At 51.8% G+C, this 24,315-nt stretch overlaps 1 protein-coding gene across 3 annotated transcripts in view; it reads right to left on the reverse strand.

Annotated features, from left to right (window-relative positions):
- Positions 1-1,474: 1,474 nt before the first annotated feature.
- The window catches only part of DCTN1 (dynactin subunit 1), a 30,599-nt gene continuing 7,758 nt past the window's right edge, over positions 1,475-24,315 (reverse strand). Inside the window, exons 2-29 of one of the 3 annotated variants that reach the window (XM_045549899.1) lie at positions 18,314-18,559; positions 17,972-18,050; positions 17,735-17,769; positions 13,190-13,210; positions 11,428-11,619; positions 10,905-11,102; positions 10,543-10,747; positions 10,389-10,467; positions 10,109-10,268; positions 9,889-9,993; positions 9,517-9,708; positions 9,315-9,431; positions 8,919-9,071; positions 8,213-8,373; positions 7,937-8,105; positions 7,596-7,664; positions 7,288-7,350; positions 7,033-7,182; positions 6,715-6,876; positions 6,501-6,632; positions 6,159-6,284; positions 5,777-5,919; positions 5,337-5,503; positions 3,615-3,748; positions 3,306-3,498; positions 2,969-3,048; positions 2,367-2,456; positions 1,475-1,945 (exon numbers count right to left, since the gene is read on the reverse strand). In XM_045549899.1, the coding sequence (XP_045405855.1) occupies positions 1,808-1,945; positions 2,367-2,456; positions 2,969-3,048; positions 3,306-3,498; positions 3,615-3,748; positions 5,337-5,503; positions 5,777-5,919; positions 6,159-6,284; positions 6,501-6,632; positions 6,715-6,876; positions 7,033-7,182; positions 7,288-7,350; positions 7,596-7,664; positions 7,937-8,105; positions 8,213-8,373; positions 8,919-9,071; positions 9,315-9,431; positions 9,517-9,708; positions 9,889-9,993; positions 10,109-10,268; positions 10,389-10,467; positions 10,543-10,747; positions 10,905-11,102; positions 11,428-11,619; positions 13,190-13,210; positions 17,735-17,769; positions 17,972-18,050; positions 18,314-18,541 (3,741 nt within the window). In that variant the 5' untranslated portion in view covers positions 18,542-18,559 and the 3' untranslated portion in view covers positions 1,475-1,807. Of the gene's footprint in view, positions 1,946-2,366; positions 2,457-2,968; positions 3,049-3,305; positions 3,499-3,614; positions 3,749-5,336; positions 5,504-5,776; positions 5,920-6,158; positions 6,285-6,500; positions 6,633-6,714; positions 6,877-7,032; positions 7,183-7,287; positions 7,351-7,595; positions 7,665-7,936; positions 8,106-8,212; positions 8,374-8,918; positions 9,072-9,314; positions 9,432-9,516; positions 9,709-9,888; positions 9,994-10,108; positions 10,269-10,388; positions 10,468-10,542; positions 10,748-10,904; positions 11,103-11,427; positions 11,620-13,189; positions 13,211-14,603; positions 17,691-17,734; positions 17,770-17,971; positions 18,051-18,313; positions 18,560-24,315 lie in introns of those variants that run through there. The other 2 variants (XM_045549900.1, XM_045549901.1) reach the window with 2 other exon arrangements.

Below are 24,315 nucleotides of genomic sequence, written 5' to 3' on the forward strand. Positions count from 1 at the left end.
CTCTTCTCAAAGTGCCACCAGGAGTTGCCCAATCTTGGCGCTCAGCATCTAATAAAATACCAATCAAAAGGGCGGTCAGTAGCTTGGGTAGAAGGGACAGGAGCACAAACCAATCCCAGGGAAAGAACAGTGTGGCCTGTGATTTCCTTAGCACTAGAGGAGCCCAATTTGGAGACATGAGGTAAACATGCTGGTGTCAACACACAGCAACCCTTTTCAACCAGTTCTGTGGAATAAGCACCAACACACTAAGGCACCCCTTGTATGTAACACTTTACATCCCAGGCATCTAGCATGATATTGCTTGTGTACCATCCTTGAGAGTACTGAGGAAAGTCACTCAAATTATTTTCTCTCTGAATCCCAGTTGAGAAAGGCTAAGGCACAGAGCAGGCATTCAAATGCCACAACCCACTGACATTCCCAGAGAGTGTACTAATTGGGAATGTGCCCCTTGGGCTCCAACCTTGGAGCCCCCCCTCCTATCTGCCCCTTCCCCTCAAGACAGGAAGCACATAAGCAGAGGGCCTGGCCTAGCTGGGCTGCTCTGAAGTGCCAAAGGTCTCTTTCTCCATCTAGATTAGAGCTTTTTGGGAGCTTGCGATGGATTTCTTTCCCCAAGAGAGGAATAAAAAAGAGCATCAAGGAGCCAGCCAATGAAACTAAACTGGGGCTAAGCTCTCAAATACTGGTGTGCTGCTCACTGGCCTAATGGGTCCCAATCCTAGAGGTGTTTTCAGTAGGTCTAGGTCAAGACCCAAAAAGCTGTAAATTTTTGAAAGAAGCTCCCTGGGTAACACTAATTTGTAGTGGAGTTTGGCAGTAGTGTTTGTATCTTCTATCCTGTCTTACTAGTCTGTTGCATCAGTTTTCCCTTGTTTCATAAATTTTCCCTCGGAGAGGCCCTGGATCTTATGCAGAGACTCTGGTCAGTACATCAGAAACCTGGCTGGGAAGGCAGGTCGCAGTGGCACACACCTGTAGTCCCAGCTGCTCAGGAGGCTGAGGCGGGAGAATCGCATGAACCCAGGACTTTGAGTCCAGCCTGGGCAACAAAGCAAGACCCCATCTCTTAAAAAAAAAAAAGAAGGAAGGGAAAGGGAAAGAAAGATGGCTGGGGTGGTGATTATATCATTTGTTCCAGCTCCAAAAACTGAACTGAAGAGCAATGGAAGCTCCAGAAAGCAAAGGCAGGGCTGGCAGAGGCTACAACCTCCTGGCCCTCCTAACTCCATAAATAAAGTGAGGTATATAAGTTTATCTATGGAGTTAGGGAAGGCCCTAAGTCTAGCCCTTTTCCCCTTGCTCAGAGTAACTTACTGCACGTGAATTTGAGAGACACAGCATTCTACTGGTCACTACAGAGAGGGCCCTCAAATTTGACACAGCCAAGCTTCCTCAGTATCCCTTCTCCTCCACTCCTGCTCTGAGCCAGATGGCCCAAGTCCCACTCTCAACACCACACAGAAAGCAGTGAAGCAGAAGTTGCTTTAATCAAGGGGTGAAGTCCTCAATCAGGGGGACCTCACTCAACCTTTGGTGGTGGGGTCTCAGCCTACCCCCCACATGCCCTGAGGACCCTCAGGAAGGAGGGAGCAGCTAAACAGCAAATTATGGCCGAGGTCAGGGATAGGAACGAGGGAACCCAGGGCAGGGCAGGGCACTGACAGGACGGGAGTGAAGCTGAATGGGGCAGGAAGAGCTTAGCCCACACGGTTCTACCTGCAGGCTGGCCGAGGTGGCTGTGCGTCAGGCAGAGCGGCACCAGGGGAATGAGGGTCGAAGGGGACAGCGGGGGGAGGAGTACTTAGGAGATGAGGCGACTGTGAAGCTGGTGCAGCTGCTCCTGGGTCAGCACCAGCCGGTGTCGCTGTCCGAGGCCAGCTGCACACGAGAAGGTCACTTTGCCCACGTAGACTGTGTCATCCTGCTGCTCCTCTTTGGCCTGAGGGTTGGTGAGGGAATCAGGACCCCAGGTCAGGGCCTCACTTGAGCTGTGGGCCACTGAAGGGGTCCCTGAGCGCCGAGACCAGGGCAGCCCCTAGGACACTGAGGCTTTTGAGTTCCTAGGCCATGGCGACCACATTTTTCAAATTAGAATGGGGGTACACAGTCTGACAATGGAGTTCTGAGCCCCTCCTGGTGTCCAAAGTCATGGAAGGTACTATGTATATGCTAAAATATTGGAATTTCTGGAAGCACTGCAAGCACTTTTGAGTTACTTGCAAGTAAGACTTGGCCAGATAACACAAGATATGCAGTTGTTGGACCTGAGACTCCAAGGCTTCTTCGGACTCAGCGGGAAGGGGGAGGACCCACCTGAGCCCCCCACACCATCCCGCCCTCCACTCCATGCTCCCCCTTACTCTGAGGAAGGCTGATGAAGGGAAGGTGGCAAAGTCAGTGGGTACTGTGGCTCCAGGGCGCTGAGATACTGTCTCCTTGAGGACCTCATCCTAGGGACGGGTGGAAGAAGACAAGGGTTCATTGAGGGAATCCCCACAGGCTAGCACTAGACCACCCTGATTTCAGAGACACTAATACCAGGGGCCAGGGCTCAGTCCTCTCTATCACCATACTTTTGCTCTCCCTTCCAACCCCATCCCCACCCCAACATCCCTCCTTACTTTCCAAGTCCTTATCCCTTAAGGCTCAACTCAGATTCTGCTGCCTCTGGGAAGCCATGCCCAACCATCTACCCCATGATGACCTCACCCTGACAGAAACTGCAGCCTGAACTACTCACTCTAGAGATGATCTTAGCTCAACCATTTTGTTATGAGAATCTGTCTTCTGTTGGCACTCAGACAGTGAGCTTCCGAGGCAAGAACGCTGCCTTCCCCTCCACCCCTCCCCAAGGTGCCATCTAACACAGGGCTCAGCCCAGGGAACTCCAAGTGCCTGGCTCCAACGGTGACTGCTCTGAAATGAGCTCTGCAGGGTAAGGAAGGGCAGGGTCTGAGCTGACCTTGAGCTTCTCGATGGTGTCACTCAGGGACTTAAGCTGAGCCACTTGCTCCATAAGCTGGGCCGACGGGCTCTTAGCAGCTGTGGGGAGGGAAAGCTGGTAAGGTCCACCAAGGCCCAGGCAGGCAGCTGTACTGGATTAAGGGTCAGGGGTACAGGTACTAGATCCTCTCACAGGCAGGCACTTAAGAGAGAGTGGGTGACTCAAGCAAACTGAACACTGCGGCAAAGAACACTGCTGGGAAGAGCCTCTGCAGTGTGGGTGCCTGGGCAGGGGCTAAATCCCTGGGCCAAGAGGAAGTGGTGTGTTATTCATCTGAGGGGGAGGGCGCACATACCAGGGCTGGTGCGAGTGATGTCTACTACGTGGGTATGTGTGCTCAGCTGATTCAAGGTCTCCAGCAGCTGGCTGGTCTTACGATACAGCGCTCCAGCTGCTAGCTCACTGCCAGGGCCCTCATGGGGTGGGAGGGATAACTTTGCAACATGCAAGGGGGGCAGGGCTGCCAAGGATGCCTTCATCTGGGCTCCCTGTTGGGGAAAAAAGAGGGATAGCAGTAAAAGGTGCTAGAAGGCCCCTGCCATCTGTCACCAATGGGGCAGGTATGCTCCATTCCCCACCTCAGTCCTCCCTGCGGCTCCCTCACCTTGAGGACGCTGTTCTCATGCTGGAGCTGGGAGATGTGCAGCCTCATAGCAGAGATCTGCTGAAGCAGCAGTGGCGAGTCCTTCACCAGCCCCGGGCCTGGCATGGATCCTGGAGCCTGCCCAGGGGCGCCCCCTGTGGGGACCATAACAAATGTCATCAGCCCCAGGGGAGAAGGTTTAAAAAAAAAACGAACCATGCCTGCTCTTCCCTTCTTTCCCCCCTCCCCGCCAGTCCTGGCTTCCCAAGGAGGAAGCATCACCCTGCTCCCCCAACTCCAATTCCCACTGGCCCTGGCAAGCCCCAGGTAGGGTGGGTCTCTACCTCGCTGCTGTTCTTCTGTGTTCAGGATAGCCCATGGGGAAGCAGGAAAAGAGGAGAGAGGAATTAAATGATTTGGGAGTTAGGGGGACACACCAGAGGAATCCTGGACACCACCTACAGAAAAACCCTTTTCCTGATCACCATACATTCTCCAACAAGACCCTGTCCCTGCCACCTGCCTTTGGGGAAGAGCAGGTATGTGTAAAAGACAGCAAAGGGGAGTGAGGCCATGAGACAATCTGATGTGTGAGGAGGAACGGCAAAGTGAGTGTGCGCTGCAGGCCACACTTGGGGCATGAGGCTGTTCCTGCCTCCCTGCCCCACACCCCATCTTCAGAGATACCATATATCTGCATCCTTAGCATTCACCCAGCAAAGCTTAAGTTGAGAATGCAAACACATTCTCTTGCTCTGCAGGTTTCTCCACTGCTCTGAGGCAAAAGACCCCTGTTTTTGGTGGGAAGTTTCATAAATTCAGAACCAGTGTTTATCTAAAGAGCCTGTGCTAAAACAATATGATTCTGGAGGCTCCCCTAAAAGAACACAGGGCGGTCTGTACCATGGCAATCTAAAGTCAAGAAGGTGCTTGGTCACCTCCCAAGACCAGGAGGTGGCAGTGATGGGGACATTGATGAGAACAACACTCTATCTAGGTGAGGTAGGCTGATAAGAAACAAGAGCAGCAGGGGAAGTCTAGAGGCCCTGAAGGTTTAATGCCAGGGCCAGGAGTTTGTCTTCTGGGTGTGAGAAGGGTAAAGGTAAGTAAGCAACTGAGGAGAGAACAAAAACAAACTATAGGGCAGATGGGAACCAAGATGGAAGCAGCCACCTTCTTAGTCAGGAAACTGAGGTGGCTGGGCCTGGGAGCCAGAAGAACTCCACATAAGGAGGCCTGACCATACTGAGTGACTAGAACAGAACAAAAGTCCCAAGCAAAACTGGGAGACTTCAGCAATGGAAGAGACGACCACACCACAGCATGCAGCCATGTGAACTCCGTGGGGAAATGCAGTGCCCAAGCAGAGGAACAATGAGCAGGCATCAGGCAGGCCTGGATGCCCCAGGAGAGTTAGCCCAGCCTGACGACCCTCTGGGATGTAAGGCTGGGACAGAATGGCCAGAATGCAGACCCAGAAAGGACACCCACTAGAGTGCAACTGTCACTGTTATTCTGAACTTCAGTGACAATTTGCTAATGTCCTTCTTTGGTTAGAGGAACTCAGCACATTATCTTTGGAGGAAGTGAAAGCTTGGTGGAAGCTGGCACAGAGTGAAACCGGGCAGGCACATTCCTGGCTGAACATGCAGTGGCTACAAGGGGGCAGAGGTCAAACTGAGGCCAAGGACAGGAAGAAGGACAATCTCCTCTGTGCCAGTGTTCCTATCCCACTGTACTCACCACCAGCAATGCCAGAGACCAGGGTAGCAATGCCTGAAGGCGGGGGGCCCCGTAGCCCCTCAATCGTACGCTTGGACTGGCTGTTTAGCCGCTGCTTTAGCTCTGCCTTCTCTGCTTCCAGCTGGTCAATGTCAGCCTGGAGCGCATCCATTGTCTCCTCAAACTCTCTGTGGAAGAGAATCTGGACTTGGGCAGTGCCCCTTAACCACAGCCCCCCCACCTATTCAGTCCTGAGAGGTCCTTGGAGCAGCCTGCTGGTGAGGAGCCCGGGGCAGGGCAGCACAGGCTTAGGTGGGGATGATACAATGGGGTTGGCAGCAGGGAAGGAATATGGGGAGAGTCTTGCTACTAGAGGCCAAGTAGGGGGATGCATGAGGAAGCAGAGAGCCTCCAGCAGGAGGGAGGATTAAAGGAAGCAGGCCCCAGAGAAGATGCCTGACTTCTCCTTCTTCCGCAGCAGCGCCTGGGTCTCCTCCAGCCGAGTCTGGACTTTCTCGATGCGCTCGTCTGCATCCTTGGCAGCACTGTCAAGCTTCTTCTCCAGGAGGCTCAGCCGCACATTGGCCTCACTCAGCTCCTCACCCTGAACAAGGACAGAGAGCTTCTAGTTCCCTAACATCCTCCCCATGGTCCCTGGTACCTGGAACCTGGGCTAGACCATGAGATGGAACACTCCCTGAGGGCTCACTAGAGCTCCCACTGATCACAGGCCCCACTTCTCCCAGCCCCCAAGCCATCTCAGTCCTGATCCCCAACACTCGCGGCTGCCCTGGGTCCCACCAACTCTGAACCCTAGATCCCGACCCTACCCTTCCCCCTCACCTTGATCTTGAGTGACTTCTTCAACTCCTTGATAACTGTCTCTCGATCTTCAAGCTTCAAGCCCAGGCCTTCAGCATCTGTGATCTCTGCACGAAGGGCTGCAGCCCGCAGCTCAACTGGGGGAGGCTAAGGAATGGGGTGGCAGAGGGTGGGGGTGGAGAAAGGAGATCACCAATGTGTGCCTTGCAGAGAGATCCAGTCATAGGGGAAAGCTTGCTTCCAGACAGGATGGTGCTCTCCAAATGCGTTCCTCTTGTCTCCCACCCTCCCACAACTAGCAGCAGCTCTGCAAGTCCTGCTCCTCCAAGCCTCTGCAGCCTCTCCAAGGAAATCTCCACCCACCTTACTGGGAGGCCGCTCTGCATCGTATTCCCCTTCCTGCATGGCTGTGGCCAGCTTGTTCATGGTACTGATGAGAATGTTGCATGACTGGCGTAGACATTCATAGGGGCTGCTGGAGGGGGTCCCATAGATCTGCAAGAGCCAAGGGCAGGAGTGAGAGCCTCACACTGGCCACCGAACCCCCACCACCTTCTGCCCAGCCAGCTAGGCCCACCTGCTCGCTTGCTTTGAAAGCCAACTCCTCCAGGGCAGCCACAGGCAGCCCTTCATTCTCCGCCAGCGGGGCAATGAGCTGAGCAGCAGCTGCTGCCACCTCCTGCAGCACAGCCACTACCCAAGTCAAGTGTTTCCTGCAGTCTAGGAGTGTGTCAGATACCTGTGTGACAGGTGAGAGTCAGGAGCCCACCCTGGGTCCAGCACCACAGTTCCCAGCTACCCCAAAACCATCTTTGTCCCTTGATCAGATCCAGATCTTAAAGTGCTAGGCCCCTCCTGCTCAGCTTCCTTCCCTTCCCCACTCGCAGCCCTAAACCTGTGGTCCAAAGGCCAGTGCAGCTGGGATTCCAGGAGCATCCGTCCCTGGCATTCGCCTTCGGATCTTCTTGCAGAACTGGCGGATGTCACTGCACGATGTTTCCAGGTCCCGGAGCAGGAGGGCAATATCTGTAGCCTCCTGCCCACCCTACTCAGGAGAAAGAAAATGAATGGGAACCAAGTCAACATTCGGGCTGGGGATGAGAAGACTAAGAAAGAAGAGGAGCTCACATAGATCTAGATGTGCTCTCACCTGCAAGAAGGCACGCAGCCGTCCTACCTCCACACTCATGCAGTCCAGGGCACTCTGGGTGAACTGTGAGGACAGAGGCATGTGGTTGTCAGCCCCCAGTAGGAGCCGTTCTGTCCTATTATCATCTCTAAGAGGTCCCTACCCTCTGTCAACTCCCATACACAAGTGGGTCCTCTGGCTTCACTAATCTGGCTTTGGTGACCCTGTTCCAGTCTTATGTGACAGCCCTCGGGTGCTTGATCTCTTAATCTGATGTCCTTCATTTGTGATCTCTATAGGGGACTCAACCACTGGCCCAGACTCTTCACCTTGATGTGGTCAGCCAGCTGCATGGTACTGTCCTCAGGCTGTTCGGCAAGGTGGATGCTGTACAGATGCTGAGGGGGGATGACAAAAGAAATAGTCAGCCCTGGAAGAGTGGGGAGTTCTTCTCAAACTGTCTTTTGAGCCCTGGTCACCATGGGTCTCCAGATGTACAAAGAGAATCCAAAACCTCCAAGCAGCTGCATTATAATGCAAGTTCATCTAAGAGCAAACCAGGCCTCAAGCAGCTGACCTGGGACATACAACCTTGAATACACTGGCAACAGCCCCCATCAGGTGAACGTTTCCCTGCCTCCTGCCCCAAGCCTGAATTCTCGCCCCAGACCTGGTAGTACTTGATGGCTTTGGTGAGAGGCTCCACATTGACAGTTTCATCCAGCTGATCCTTGTGCAGAAGCTCAATGAGGAAATCCAAGGAGCGCTCGTGGGCACTCATCTCAGGGTAGAGGCTGCCCACTTTTTTATACACATCCACATTGCACTGAGAGAGGGCACTAGAGATCAAAGAAGGGCTTTGTGAAGGCAGGGTCTGCCAGGCAATCTCAGTTCCAGCCAATCCTGGGCCCAGGGCCCTGGAGCGGGGGAGTCAGGAGTCACTTACTGCTCGTAGCGGTGTAGTGTGGCCTGCAGCAGACTCAGCGAGTATACCAGCCCAGCAGCAAAGCTGAGCTGCTCCCCTGCAGCTCCTCGCAGCCCAGGCCGCTCTGAACAGTTCTCACTTAGTTCAAACTTCTCCTGGGCCTGCTTCCGGATCAGCTCTGCCTGTGGGAAGAAGCACCAGGGACCTGGGACTCAGAGCAGAGGATGGAGAACACAGACTCATACAGGACACAGAGCTTAACAACTCTGTGGGGAGCATGAACACACACAGGAGAGAAAGCAGAAATAGCTCTTAGATGGGCGGGAAATCTCACATGGCAAAAGGGTAATGATGTGACTACTGGAGGTTGTGAGAATTCAGGATGTGCAAATGAAAGCGTGGTGGGACCAGTGGGACCAAGCTCCTCCCTGACTTCAAGCTGCCATTTCTGCTCTCTCTCCACCTAGAATGCTATCCTGCTGATCATCCTCCAGCTAACTCCTAGTCACCTTCTGGCCCTCAGCTCAAATGTTATTCCTTCAGTCACACCCTGCCCCCAACTAAATCAGATCCCCTTTGTGCTCTCTCAAAGAACCCACCTCTCCTTCTTAATACAGAATTTGTGACACATATTCCTCATGACTTTGCTAACTCTGTGCTCCTCCACTGCATCATAAACCTTTTGTGGTCAGACATTTCTGTTGAACATGTGATTGATCGGCCGTACCTTACAAATGAGACGAGGCATGAGCAGCAGCACCAGGACGCAGTCATGGTCCCCACCTGGCCGCAGGAAGCTATCAGGCATGAAAGCTGTCAGCAGGGACATGTGCCGGTTGGCCTGGGCCACCTCCATCTGCCTCAATTCCATCTCAATTGCCTGTGAGATGCACAGGGAGGAGGGCTCTCAGCCAGGGTAGAGAGAGTTTCAGAACCACCATGCCTTGCCCCACCAGGTCCCTTGCTTCTAGGCCAAGCCCAGGCCAAGAGTCTTCCAACCACCACATAAAGCACCCCCTCCCCCAGGAAGCTGAAGCCCAGAACCCCATATCAGGTCAGCCCACAGCCATACCCAGGATGGCTCCCTAACACTCCACCCCCCAGGCCCACCCACTTTCCTGACCTTGGCATGAGCCTTAGTCTCAGCAAACTTGATTTTGAAGTCAAAAGTCTCTGGAGGAGGCTGCTGCTGCCTTTCCACAGATGCTTCCTGCTGGTTTGTCAGTTCCCGATTCACGTCCTGGGAGCACAGACAGTTAGGCACAGCTGGGTCATGAGGGAGTCCTGGCATGATCGGGGGCAGCGATCAGGGGATGGGCAGGCACCTGCAGATGGGCAGTCAGCTGGCGGTACTTCTTGATGGTTTGTTGGTAGTCTGCAACTGTCTCCTGGGCTGCCTCCACACGCTTCTGGGCCTCGCGCACTCGAGCACCAGCCATGTCCAGCTGCTCCCGCAGCTCCAGTTCTGTCTCGCGTGCGTTCTCCTGCAGCTCATCGTTCATCTCATTCATTGCTTCCTGGGACACCACAGGTAGTTGAAGCAAAGGAAAGGCAGGGTCAGGGTAGCAAGGCCAGGATGGGTCCCCTCACCATACACCCTGCTCAAAGTTCAGGGATCATATGTCACTCCCTCTCTCAGCAGGTCCCTTCAGAAAACCCTGTTACGGTCAGAAGTCACAGGTCTGCTCTTCTCTTACCAAGTCCCCCACAGTCTCCCTCAACTCCCGCACTTTCTCCTCCAGATTCAGGTTTCGGTCTGTCAGCATCTCCACCATCTCCTCAGCACCCAGAGCAGCATCCACCTGTGTTCCAGGGAGGGAAAGAAGAGAAGGGCTGCTGGCAGGTGCCTAGAAAGAGGAGGCATCATTAGGAGAATCAGGTAGGGGGATTCCGGGTGAGGGGCTGGGCTCCCCAGACCTGCTCCTTAAGCTCATCAATGGTGCTCTCTGCCTGGCTCAGCTCCTCCTGCAGACGCTCCCGCTGTTGCCTCACAACTTCTAGCTCTTGGTTCTTCTTTTCCATGAGCTTCTGGAGCTTCACGTGCTCCTGCTTCTCCGAGGAAGAAAGATCCCGCATCCTGTGGGGAAGTGGGAAGACAGAAGGAGAACATGTGTCAGAGTCACTGGGCAATGGGTGCTCTAACACATTTGGAGATAGGAGAATGAGTGCCAGAGCCAAGCAGTGAAGACAGCCCTACCTCACCAGCGCATCCTTCAGGCGGGCATTCTGCTCCTCGAGCTGCTTGAGCTGATAACTGGATGCAGCCCCATCTGAGCCTAGGGAAGACCATTAACACTTTCAGGCCTGGTTCTCACCCACCATTTGGCCCCCAGCAGCTCCTGGCCCCTTACCCTTCTCTTCAATCTCGGCCTTGAGGATCTCCAAGTCAGTGGTGAGCTCATCCACATGCTCCTTCAGCGCCTCCACCTCCTGCTGCAGAGACTCGGCCCGCTCTTCAGCCATTTCCTTGTCCAGAGTGGCCATCTCAATGGCATCAGCAGTGTCAGCCATCTCTTCCATGTAGCGTTCCTTTGCCTCCAGGGCCTCCTTGGCTTCCTGAGGACGGGGCAGAGGTAGGAGGGGTATGAGCACAGAGACGCGCCATGCCACCCTTTCTCACAGGGTGTTCCAGGCTCCAGCTTCAGTCTAGTTTCTGGCACACTTCCTTGGGTCTCTCAGCCTCCCCAGCCACCCCCTTCATCCTGAGTCCCACCTTCCGCGCCTCTTTGAGGCGCCGCTGCAGGTCTGCCTGCTGCTCCTGCATTTTGCTCTTCCATTCCTGCACCTGCTCCAGCTGGATCTTGTGTTTCTCCAGCTCTTTCAGCTTTGCCTTGTCTTCCGCCCGTTTCAGACGCAGGGTCTCCAGTTTTTCCTCTAGGTCCCGCACCTGGGCCCTCAGCCCCTCCTCCTCCTGCAAAGGAGAGGCCCTGCAGTCTATGCACAGCCCACCCCTTCCTCCAACCAAGACAAGAATGTGTGCAAACTTCACCCCAGCCCCAGGGTCAAAAGCAAGTGGTGTGCAAACATTTTGAGAGGAAACCATGGCACAGTGTGTATGGGAAAAGTACAGGAGAGGGGCAGGAAAAGAAAGGGTAGCTCAGTCAGGAGCAAGATATCCATATACTATGTTCCCACCCTTTATGATCCAAGTTCTGGGTCTTTGCCAACCCTGGAAATTTTCAAGTCACAGGCCTCATGGTGTCTTGATTCTCCTTCACTCCAACCCCAGTCCTTACCTTGGAGGGAGAAGGAAGCGGTGGGGCTGCTCCAGGAGAAGTGAGAACCGGCGTGGGGATGATGGGTGCTGCCAGAGGAGTCTGAGCTGGGGTGCTGGGCTCACTGCTGCTCAGCTCACCTGCTGATGCTGAGCCAGAGGGGCCCAGAGAACTACTGGCCCCAGACACCCCAGTACTGGCTGGGCGGGTGGGCTATTCAGAGAGGGGAGGTGCAGACCAGAAAGAGAACAAAAGATGGGGGTGGCAAAGGGGAGAGAGACAGAATATGAAAATATGGCAAGGGAAGGACACAGAGAAGGGAAAAAGCAGAGAGTATCAAAGCACAGTGAGAATGGAGAAACAGAGTGGACGGGAGAGAGAAAATGACACAGAGAGTCAGAGAAAGAAAGTGACAAAGGACAGGGGGAGGACGGAGGGAGGCAGAGGAGCGAGGGAGGAAAGGATGGGGGAAGACATAAGATTATAAGGCTCCTCCCTTGGCACTGACCCCACATTCCTCCCAGCTCTGGCACTGCCCTTTAGAGCAGAATCCCTTACTTCCCAGAACCCCCCCTCATGACCCACTTATGATCATTCTAGCAATTTCTTAATACTCCCAGTCCTATCCTTGCTCCAGGTCTGTGCCCTCCTCCCCCAGGGGAAAAAAGCACCACAATGTCACTCCCAGAGAAGGCTGGGCTAAAAGTGGAGGTGCCAGGCTCTCTACCCGTTAGGCCCTCCCTCCTCTTTGGGAGTCAAGCTGAAATCTCCCTCCCCTTGGTCTATTTCAGGGGACCCTGTAGGTAAAAGGGCCAAGGTGAAAGCTGTACCCCTTGACTCCCCCTTGAAACAACCGTTCTATCATTTTCCTCCCCCAAGACAAAGGAGCTCTAATCAGGCAACAGTACCCAGGCCCCTATGGGACATGGGGAGGAGCTGCCCTGACGCCCCAACCCTGGTGCCTGAGGCCCTTCCTAGCAGTGCTGAGCCTGAAAGCTCTCCCAGTGGGCTGACACTCAGAGACCATGTGCTATCCACAGATACCCACGCCCAAAGCCTTTCACAGACACACTTACCTCCTTTTCCACTGACATTTTACACTACCATGTTCTTTTTTTTTTTTTTTTGAGACAGAGTCTTACTCTGTTGCCAGGGCTAGAGTGCTGTGTGCTGTGGCGTTAGCCTAGCTCACAGCAACCTCAAACTCCTGGGCTCAAGCAATCTTCCTGCCTCAGCCTCCAGAGGAGCTGGGACTACAAGCATGCACCACCATGCCTCGCTTACTTTTTCTATGTATTTTTAGTTGTCCAGTTAATGTCTTTCTATTTTTTAGTAGAGACAGGGTCTCACTCTTGCTGAGGCTGGTCTCGAACTCCTGACTCCTCAAGCGATCCTCCTGCCTCAGCCTCCCAGAGTGTTAGGATTACAGGCGTGAGCCACCGCGCCCAGCCTACACTACCATGTTCTTAACCTCTCTTCCAATCCCTCCCCTCAAAAATGGTCAAAATTCCCTTGTTCAAGAAAGCCTGCTTTGATTAACCACAACCCCACTCATTCTCTTTTGCATTCAAGCTACTGGCTTAGACAACCTCCTAAAAGTCAAAACTCATTTTCCCAGAAGAGGCCTGTCATCACCCCAACCCCTCTTCCCCCTCAAAGAAAACCTAGGATACACTATGACCAACTTTTACTTGATCATACACATGCCCATGTACATGCAAATGCCTAAAATGTGTGTGTACACTCAGCAGTGGCTTGCACAGAGGGGCCTGTTTTTTCTCACCTTGGGCCGCCGAGTTGTGGTCTGGACAGGAAACAGGAGCCAGAGGAGAAGTAGTCAGGAAAGAAAGGATAATGGCAGAAAGACAGACAGCAAAAGGGACAGCAATGAGAGCAAAAGAAGTAACAAGGATGGGGCTACAGTCAGCTACCCACTCCCACATCCCATCCCCTTCTCCCTCCACTGAATCATTGCATTCCTACTCCAGGATCCCAGAAACTCCAGTTCTCCTTAGTTCCTGCCCCCACTTTTGACCAACCCTGCCAGGCCTCACCCCTTCAGATACCCTAGAAATCCCAGAAGTCTGTCTCCTAGGCTGAGCCACAGGAGACCAGTGGCAGCAGCTGGTGAGAGGGTCTCCAGAGACCAGTCCTTCTGTGAACAACCTCTCCCACTCCAGCCCAGAGCCAGAGGCCCCGCCCAGCCACCACTCCCAAGGACTTTCCCAGGTCAGCCTCTTCCTTCAAGTGCTAGACTCCATAGAGCACTCCCTAGAAACCTTATGTGACAAGAGTCATATAAGCACAGAAGTGGGAGATAAGGTCCCTAAGACAGAAAAATGCTGCTGTCCTCCCTATCCCCAAGCCCCTTCTCCATGACCAGATCCTGCAGCAGTCCCCATCCCTAGAGCAGAGGGCTCAGGTGTCAGGACCATGAATATTGCATTAGCAGAGGCCCAGAGCTCAGCAAAATAACCCCACCCAGCTGTACGAAAGGAGGTGGGGGTGGGCAGCAGCATAGAGAAACTATTGCCTTAAACCAAATCCGGAAACCCTTCAGGTTACTGCAAAGTGGTAAATGGACAACTAATGCTAACTCCCAAAGAATGTTCTTGCTACCCAGTGTCTCATTGCTCTGGCAAAGACAAGATTTGGCTTGGGCCCTATTTTCAGGATACACTAAGCCCAAGGAGACTAATCTCCTAGGCTAAGCTTCCATAGCTGTTGGTCAAAACTATTCTAGGGTCTCCATCCCACCCTGGTAAAGCACCCTGATACAAACTCTGGGGGAAGGGAGATGCTGGGAGAACAACCAAGAGGCATTCTAGCAAAGGCTGAGTGAGGTAGGCAGGCCTGCTAGAGGCACTGGGACACCTGAGCCAGCCTCCCCAGGTTCTACCACAGGAAACTCTCCCAGAGCCAGTTTGCAGTGGAGGCTGCCTGAAGCCCAAGCCTTTGAGGCCACTGGGTACAAGGCCTGGAACACAGACTCAGAGCCAAAAGCAGGCAGGGCAGGAAGCAAATGCTCAGGGCGTGGGGCATGGCAGTGACACGCACCTCTCCCTGTCCCCCACCTCCATCATCCCCCTCCTCCCCCAACCAGGTAGACAGATGAAGTCGATCAGCCCCCACCCCCACCGCCTGCTGCCACCATTGCCCTGGCAACCTGGCAGCAGGACCAGAGCAAGCAAGAGTACCTTTCGGGCTGTCGGTGCCTGTCTCATCATTGCAGAAAACCAAAGAAAGCAAGGAGAGGAAAGAGAAGGAGGGACAGAGGAGGATAGACAAACACACGGAGGAAGGACAGACGAAGGGAGGGAGGGAAAGAGACCGAACAGAGGGAAAGGCGGCGGAGACAGGAGATTAGTGCATCAAATCCCAACAATGCAGCCTCAGCTTCCCGGTGCAGCAGCTTCCCAGCCTGCAAAGGGCTGCCGCTCCGACAGAGGCCCCTGCAGATGCGCAGCGGGACCACCAGTCTCCGGCAGGCACCGGGGCGGAGCGGCGCCTGGCCCAGTTCGCCAGCTTAGGCTGATGGCAGCCTCAGTGGCCGCAGCACCAGCTCCACCTGACGTCATGCACCCACCCTCCTCTGCTCCGTGGGGGTGGAGCCACTGCTCCTCAGTCACCTAGCAACCGCCCAGTGCTCTGCTGGCTCCTCCTCCTCTTCTGACTGGACAAAGTCATGCGCAGAGCCTGCCTTGATGCTTCCTCCAAAGCACAGGTTCTGGCTCCTCTCTCCCCTCCCTTGCCCACTCCCAAGAGCTTGCTCCAAAAAACTAGGCCAGGAGCCATCCCAGACATGACACCTTATGGATCCAGGGCATCCTGCACGGGGACACAGGGCCTCCCTGCTGCATTAGTCGAATACTTACACTCTGTGGCCCCCACAACCCCATCAACTCTACTTGTCTTTTATACACACTGGCAACATCCTTATGGTCTCTTATCTGGCACACACATCTAGAGCGCCCCTTCAGCAACAGGCTTTGGCTCTGAGGAGCATACATAGTGATTAAGAAACTCTAACAAACATTCCATCTGGGTAGCAGCAGCTCTAATGACAGTGGGTGGGCTTCTCTCCCAACCATCCCCTGATTGTGAACAGGTTAAAGTCTGTCTCTAAAGGGCTTCCAGAAAGAACTGAGCACTTAGCTGAGATATCCAGGTTCTCTTCTGCCCTCCCTTTCAAAGCATGCTCTTTTGCTCTAGAACTTGCTTCCTGTTCCACAAGGGTGAGAGCAGGGGCCCTATACTAAGTGATCTGCTTTGGGAGAATCATTGGTGAGGAAGACTAGGGGGGCAGGGGGCATTCAGCTACTTGACTGACACTTTCCACCGTGAGTACAGAAAAGCAGCACGGGCAGCCTAGGCTGGGCTTTGACATATTTCTTCAGGTAGCTGCCAAAGCCCCAGGATTTGGGCACTACATAGGGCCCAGCCCAGGGTCAGGTCAGGCTATGGCCAGAACTTCTCCATAGATATCAGACTATAGTTTCATGCTCTTCTCTATTCAGTGGTCCAAGGTGAGATGGGAGCCCCAACAGGAGACAATAATCAAGGGACAAAGCCAAGTTTTTATGACCCTGGAATGGGCCCAGCAACCTTTATACCATTGTTTTCCTTACATCCCCATCCCCACCCAGAGCCAGGCCCCAAAGCGAGTATCGGCATGTCCTCTCTACCATGGCATGACTCCAAAGTGAGGACCCATCATCAATCAGGGGTCTAAAAGAAGATGTTTTCCTCTCCCCTCCAACTGCCCCAATCCAGCAGCTCTCCATGCAATGTCACAAAGGCCTGAGACAGGCTGGCAACAAGGAAATCACAGTATTGTACATATAGCACAGTAGGTACAGGTCGGACAGGCACATGCAGGTCGGAGAAAGCTTGGGCAGAGGTCCATGGCAGGGGCTGGTGTGAGGAAGTGGCCATGGCAGCAATTTAAGAGTTTAAGAAGGGGGGTGGCACAGTTGAGCCCCACTCCAATGACAGTTGATGGAAGGCTGCAAGGGGTAGGAGGTGGGCCTCAGGCACACCACCAGAGGAAGGAGAAGGCAGGGAAAGGCTGATAGGGCAGAGTGGGGGTGAGTGTTTATGGCAGCACCCACCCAGAGGCAGGCACAAAAAGACTCAGGCTTTCCAATTCGGGACTGTTCTTCCTGTGCTCTGCTCCCTGACCTCCTATCTCCTTGCACGACCATCTCACTTGGTACTTTCCCCATTTCCATTCCCCAGTCTACACTCCCATGGCCCCTCAAGCTCGGGCTAAGTGAGAACCCACAGTAACCCAGTATATGCTCTATTTCATGCTGCTGCTATTTATAGTCAAATGCTTATAGTCTTTGATTGGGGAATCTATGACCTGGAGTCTTGGGGCAGGGGGAAATTGTCACTAATGAGTGCTACCTAGGCCTGGACACTGAGCACGATGTCCTCGCACACTTCAAAGGAACTCTGAAAGCCAAGGCTGCCATTTCCTCTGGTCATCCCAGCCCCAAGGTCACACACACAAACATGCAGCAGCCCAAGGACATGCAGGACAGCTGGGGAGGGGGCTCACAGCCCTCACCCACCCAGGTACAAATAGTAAACACACCACCTTCTTAGGCTTCAGTCCCCGCTGCATGAGGAGTAGGAAAGGGCAGAGTTAGAGAACAGACATCATATTGTATTAGCTGGCCAGACATCCTGAGCGTAGGTGTTAAGACCAACTTAGGCATACACAGGTAAGAGGGGGAGTCAGGTCACTGCCAAGCCCTGGACAAGAGAGATGAGGGTTTCCTCAAGGTTCAGCTTCCAGGATGTCCACACCCTGGCCCAGAGAAGCTGCAGTCTGGAGCCCCACCTCACACACCCTGCACAGAGTGACAGAGGGGAGCTAGGAAGGGCCCTCTGCATACAGCCTAAAAAAAGGTAACAGAGGGCCCAGCTCCTTGCCATTCACTTGTCAATAGGAGAGCTCCTTTTTCCTCTACCTTCTTCCTTATCCCTACCCTCAGACCCTTTAAACATTAGCATCTTTGGATACCAAAAGGTAGAAAGTTGGCTATACTACTGGGGTCAGATCTGTCATTCCTGTCACCCCCAACTCAACACCATTTGACCCTGAACTTGTGGAGCCTAAGAGTTTTTCCCTGCTACCACCTTTACTATAACTATAATACAGCAACTCATACCCGGTCAGCTTCCTTCTCAGGGAGGCTGGAGAGAATAGAAGGCTAACTCAGTTTAGATTCACCTACTGCTTCTACCTGCCTGGGTAGCCCTCCTCTTGTTCTCCTTCCCCTCCCTCTATTGCTCCGCCTCCCACCCCCAAACCACTCACCAGTTTGCTAGTCTTCGCAGCTGTATCAGTTCCCTCTGTGAAAGCAAACAGAAACAAAGTGTGTGCTTGTATAGAGGGGTAGGGGCAGAGAACATCATGGTGGGGTAGGGCGATATATAACAAGGGAATATGGTAGTGATGGAAAAAAATCTCAGGGTCCACTGTGGCTCCATGTTATGGAGAGAAGTCCTGGGGACTCCTGGATGTGTGGCGGCAACTTAAGTGGGTGGTTGTTACCTCTTTTGAGGACTTTTGAGGCAGAAGAATCAGGTGTCTCTGGGGAAGTAGTATCTGCTCCATCTTCAAATACCTGGATCTGAGGCCACAGAATAGATTCAATACAGCCAGATCAAGAATGGCTGTAACATGGGCCACTCCCTGGTCTCCAAGCAAGCCAGGAGTACAGGGCAGCTTCCCTAAGGATGGATCTCCAATCTTCCCTCCCCAGCTACTTCCCACTCTCCCAACCAGAGGCTTATGCCCATGCCCAGGAAAAGGAAGTACCAACACATCTACTGCACGTGCAACAGATACATGCACGTACACTCACATATAGACACAGAAGCAGGGTGTGAGTACCTGGGATTGGCGCACAAAGATGCCATGCCCTTCATCACAAGTGAAGTACTTCCTGCCTTGGACAGTTCCATCATTCTTGCCCTTTGCTTCATCCAGGATCACGCCTACCCATTTGCCGGTGGCAAAGAGTGTGGCTCCCACATAGGCCACAGTGCCTCGGTGGCCTTTTCCAATCACCTCCACACGGGAGCCCACTCTCAGAGGCCGGGCGCTGGCCTCTGCACTCATCCTGCTGCCACTGGGCGTCTGCAAGAAAGACATATGCAAACACACACAGTCAGAGGCCTCAGGTCAAGGGTGGCACCCTAACGCAGAACTGCCCCAGCCAGGATTCTGGACTAAGTACCAGAAGTCAGTTCCCTGAATCTTATTCTCAGGGTGAGGTGGAGCCCCAAATTCCTCCTTGAAAAACGTCCGTGATATTATCTTCTAAGACTTCTCCAAATTCCTCTGGAATCTGCTAGAATTTTTAGGAACTTATATTTAAATTTTATAACAAATCAGAATTCATTGATCAATCTGTGAATGTCACCACATGGTTGCTTTCTCAGGAGCACTGCCTCCTTAATTCTCCTCTCAGGAGATAAATTAAGTTCAAGCAAATAACTCAGTTTAGACCAGGCTTCCCACAGCCCAATGCCCTGACTCAGGAACCTGAGCTAGGAAGACAGGTGGATTCAGTGGGAGACCCTACAGAATCTTGTTTCCCCTCCTACTGTCACCTGTATTCCCTGTGGTTCAAATGGCTCCCTTAGGCCTCACCTTTTCAGAGGCTCACAACTGTGCCTCCCTCCAGGCCTTCAAGTTAACACCATGCCTTCCTGATCTGACTCCTCCCACCCCATCACATACCCACCACGACACTCCTGGATGTCTCACTGTAGCCCATTCAAACATTCAACTCCTTTCTTTCTAGCTGGAGTCCTGTTCTGTCAACTCTCTACCCTCAAGCTTAGGAGATCTTTCCCCCATGCTATGTTGCTATAAAGAGAAAAACACAGGCCCAAGTAAATCAGATACCTAAGATCTGTCCCTCACTCTGTCTCCTAGACACTGCCCGGCAGTCCAAATGTATGTTTATCACTCCATAGATGGGCAAGGCAAAGGAACAGACTAAGACACTGTCCTTGGGCATCTCTCAGCTTCTGACACACCCGTGATGACAGAACACAATACGAAATTAGGTCCCAAATAGGCCCATGGTTTAGAAGAAAATCACACCTAAGCCATTTTTAGCAATAACAACTCCATAAATCAGGGGCCTTGGAGGAATAGATGAATGAGACATAAAGATGTGATACCATGGTCCTACAGATTCCACAGGGCTCCCTTCTGATATCCCCCATTTAGCTTCAGAAGGGAGACCTGCCAGAGCCAGGACACCTCCCAACCTGTCATTCTCTAATTCCCCTCCCCAAAGAGCTCATCGAGGAAGGTGAGGATACAGTTTCCAGGGGCTCCAGGACCCCAAACCACACCTGAGACAGCAGGGTGGCTCTCATGGATCTGACAATAAAAGGAATTGCCAGTGACATCAAGGCAAGACCCAAAGTCAGAGACTCTCCCCATTTCTCAACCCCAATAAGCCTCTCAGAACCAGGTGGACACATAGTAGGTACAAATTCAATCTCAGAAGAGAGAGAAAGCAAGTGACAAACAACAAAGCAGCTCTAAAGAAAAGCTTCACTATAAGGCCTTTCTGACCCAACGACCCCATTCTGAGTCCCCAAGACAGTCTGGCAGCTGTCAGGAACCCCTGGCTTGAGGGCCAATTAGAGTTAGAGGTCAGGTCTTGCCAGTCCCCATTTAGGGCCCAACCCTGGGAACCTGTTTCCCTTTCCACTGTCACTTGTATTCCCTGTGGTACAAATGGCTCTCTTAGGCCTCACCTTTTCAGAGGCTCACAATTGTGCCTCCCTCCAGGCCTTCAAGTTAAGGTGTTAGGCTAGGTGTCCAGCCTAACACCATCAGGGCTTCGAGGGCTCCTTAGACACACAGACTGGGAGTGCGCCCAGCTGAGTTCCAGCCTATCTCCCCAGCCCCCACAGCAATGATGTCCACAGGCACCCAGGCCTTCTCCAGCAGCCCTCCCAGGGCCACCCCAGATTAGGGCCACTTACCCGGCTGTACACGTGCCTCTTGCTCTGGGCCATGTTGCTCACCCGGCCTCTACCCCCTCCCCCAGCTGGCCAAAGACAGAGAGAAAAGGTAGAAACCTAGGCAGGAGGGTCAGGGCACTGGGCCCTCATGGACAGACACAGGAGTCGTCAGGCACGGCCCTCCCCAGTCCATGGGCCTTACTCGGTGGCCTACAGGGCTAGGGGTGGGGGCAATGATGGGGGCTGAGAAGCAAGTCCCCTTCTGCTGCCCGAGGATTCCTGAACCAGAGACACCGAATCCTGCTTGCCAGCTGATGAGTCTCACTCTGCGCTAGTGCTGCTCTAGACTTGTCAGGGACCGTGCTAGCCTCTGGGTCCTAGTGCCCCGCTGCTTCACCTGGGCCAGGGACTAAGGGCTGGGCCCACATCACAGACCCTCAGCACACACCTCCAGCGTACACTGCCCTAGGGCTGGAAGCACAGTCCTGATGATTCCTCCTACTCTGCACCCTCTCACCATCACTGTCCCCGCTACCCCCAGGATATAAGGCCTCAGCAGGCCCACAAGCATCAAGTAACATTTCAAAATAATCAGCTGCCTAGGGCCTCCACACAGCCAAAATAAGGGTCTCTCAACCTCTTTCTGGTGTTCTTCTCTCTTGCTCCCCTCTCTAAACTCTGGACTCAGGGTCCAAATTCATGTGATTAGGGTCTGGATTTCAATCTCACACTGGGCCAGAGGAGCCAGGCCCTGCCCAATAAACAGCAAAGGAAGGGTAGCAATGGAGGCAACTTCATACACATAACAAAGCAAGCCAGGTACCTCATACCCCTCTATGCTGGCCAAAGTTACCACAGTCACTCTTTATCCCTTCTGGTTGCTATAAGGGGCGAGGTTCTGAAACCCAAGAGTATCAGATTCAACTGGATTACTAAAGGCAGTGGACAAAAGCAAAGAGCTCCACTTTCCCTTGTAGCACAAGACCCAGTCCACCTCAGTCACCTGCCCCCTGTACTCTGTCTGGGCCTTGCCTCCTAGCATCACAGACCCAATCAGATGTTTTATTTTCTATATTTCTGTGTTTCACAAAAACTCTTTAATAACCATGTATTACTTTTTTAATTATTTTTTTAATCTAATGAGATTATGCATTATAGTGAGAGGTTTCCAAGGAGCTATGTGACTATAGCAATTCATTTACTTACCCATCTATCATGGGCTACGAACCAACAGGCCAGGGTCCCTGCCCCTTAAGTAGCCAACAAGGTTGGACTGGGGTCTGACCTATGGCTCCACAGGGTCCAGTATAGATCTAGATCCCCCAGGCCTCGGGATATCTGTGTTTTCTGCACGGCACTTCCCTCACTGACAGAACAGTGATTTCCCCCGCTCTGCCCTCTTTCTAAGGCAGGCCAGGTAGCCCAACAGTAGAATGATATCCCACAGCCTGAAACATGGCCTTTCCATATCTTCAATCCTGCCCAGACTCCCTAGGAAACCATTTCTCTCCTCCTCTGCAAAATCTCCATGTTGTCTCCTCCCCTCCCTATTCACCAGCACACACGTGGGCAGGGCCACGCAGGTCCTTGCAGCCTGGACCTCACATGTTCAGAGCACTTTTAAAGGTCTACAGGGTACCTTTAAAAACATCATTTTATAGTACCATGGCTGAGTACTGGTTCTAGACTCATTCTGCTTTCCTGGCTTTACTACTTGGTAGCTACATAAACTTGGTCTAGTTACTTAATATCTCTATTCCTCAATTTCCTCATCTGCCAATTGGAAAATAACAAAGAACATATCTCAAAGAGGTGTTGTGAGGATTAGCGAGGATAATCCATGTAAAACATTTAGAAAAGTGTTTGGTATTTAGTAAGTGCTCAATAAAAGTTAGCTAAGAACAATGTCAGTATTGTACGTGTTCAATACAAGAACCTGATAGAGAGGTAGGCCAGGGATAATGCTGACAAGGAAACAAAGGCTTAGAGAACTAAGCAACTTTCTTGAAGTTACATAGATTGTGAGGAGCAGAGCCAAAACAAGAACCAACCTGACCCAGATCCCTCTGTGCTTTCTACTGCTCCTCACCATTACGACACACATCTCTGGCCTTCCAAGGCTATGTTCTTTCCCTAGACCACATTGCCTTCAAAAATTCAGAAGAGCTCAAATCTAAGAATAGCCTCATAACTCACTTGCCACATAGGTATAAACAGTCACCTAACTTCTTGGAGGCTGTTTATTCTCCCATAAAATGGGAACATTATCTGCTATACCTACATTAGTATTATGAGGTTCAAATAAGATAAAGCACATAAAAGTACTTTATAAAAATTCCAGAAGTTATAGAAATGCAAAGAATTATTATCTGACATGACACTAGATGGTATTAATATATAAATCTTAAAATGTCTAGACAATAAATATTATAAGGAATTATAGACAGGAGAAGGTGAACTAGAAAGAAAAGGGGTACGTAATTATGTCTTAAGTTACGGAAATTTTTATTTTATATGTGGAGAGGAAAGGCCACAAAAGCATTATAAGTTGTGAGCACAGTATGAATAGAGTCAGAAATAATTTTGCTTGACTAGGGAATATTAAAGAAGATTAACTTAGCTGAAGTGAAGAATTCTGGATTTCTTCTATCAAACTATAAGCCTTTTGAAGGAGAGTCCACAATTTTTCCTCTTTATGATCCAATAGCCCTTAGTCAAATATTTATTGAATAAATAAATACATTAACATTGAGATGTACTAGGAGGTAAGTATGGATAGGCGAGGAGTTTGACATCCAGCAGAGACAGGTGGACTTGATCCAATAACAACTGGAAGCCAGTCTCATTCCTGAGCAGGTGACTGCGTAGCGAAAACTATTTCAGGAAGACCAAACTGGTGGCACCTGCGGCATGAAGTGGAGGCAGGAGCAACTTGGCAAAGACAAGGGTAACAGCAAGGAGGCTGCTGAAATAATGAACATGCAGTGAGGAGGGTGTGAACCAAGCTCGTGAGAGGGAGAAGAAGAAAGAGGACAATTCAGAGATAGTATCAAAAAACCCTGAGAAGGCCCTATAGATCAGACACAAGGAAAGAGGTAGCAGAACTGCATGGGCTCCAGACAGGGATAAAGCTTTCGTTCCGTTATTCCCTTGCCTGTATGACTCTGGGCAAGATATTTAACTTTCTGGGCCCTAGTTACCTATGATGCAAAAAGAAGGAAATAATGTTACCTCACAGGGATGCTGTTAGGATTAAGTAAGATTTAAGTAGAGCATTTAGCACAATGGCTGGCAGAGAATGTGTGCTCAACAAATTGTAGGTATTGCCTTCATAATTATTGTAAGGGTACACCAATGGTGACTTGCACACAGTAGTAACTCAAATGTCGCAAGGATAAATGGATGGATCAACAAATGCATGAATAAGTAAATGAACAAACAAACTCAGGAGTTTTCAAGCAAGAAAAATGTAAGAATGATGATAAAAACATTAACAGAACTGGGGAAATGGGAAGGGAAACTGAGTAAGTTAAGAGATAGAAAAATAAGTCTGGTTCTTAGGGCCTTCTCTGGGACAAATTAAACTGTATACACTAATACATGTATTTCACTATCTCCTTCAAAAATGAACCTGTGTTGTAGCCAAAACAGATTCCATCATCTTCACTCTACTGGTGACAGAACTGAGTCTCAGAGATCAAATGACTTGCCCCATTCTCATGGCCAAAAAATGGCAGAGGGGCATATGTGACTAACTGTACAGGTAGGTGGTCCTTCCACAGCATTACTGGGTCCCAGCCCATGTCCCATAGGACAATCCCTAGTTACATGTTCTCTTAGTCAGGAAGGAGTAAAATACCCCCTGGATTTCTAATCCAATTTCCTTCCCCAATGATATTAAAT

This window comes from Lemur catta, chromosome 4 (assembly GCF_020740605.2).
Source record: "Lemur catta isolate mLemCat1 chromosome 4, mLemCat1.pri, whole genome shotgun sequence".
In the NCBI taxonomy this organism is placed as follows: Eukaryota; Metazoa; Chordata; class Mammalia; order Primates; family Lemuridae; genus Lemur; species Lemur catta.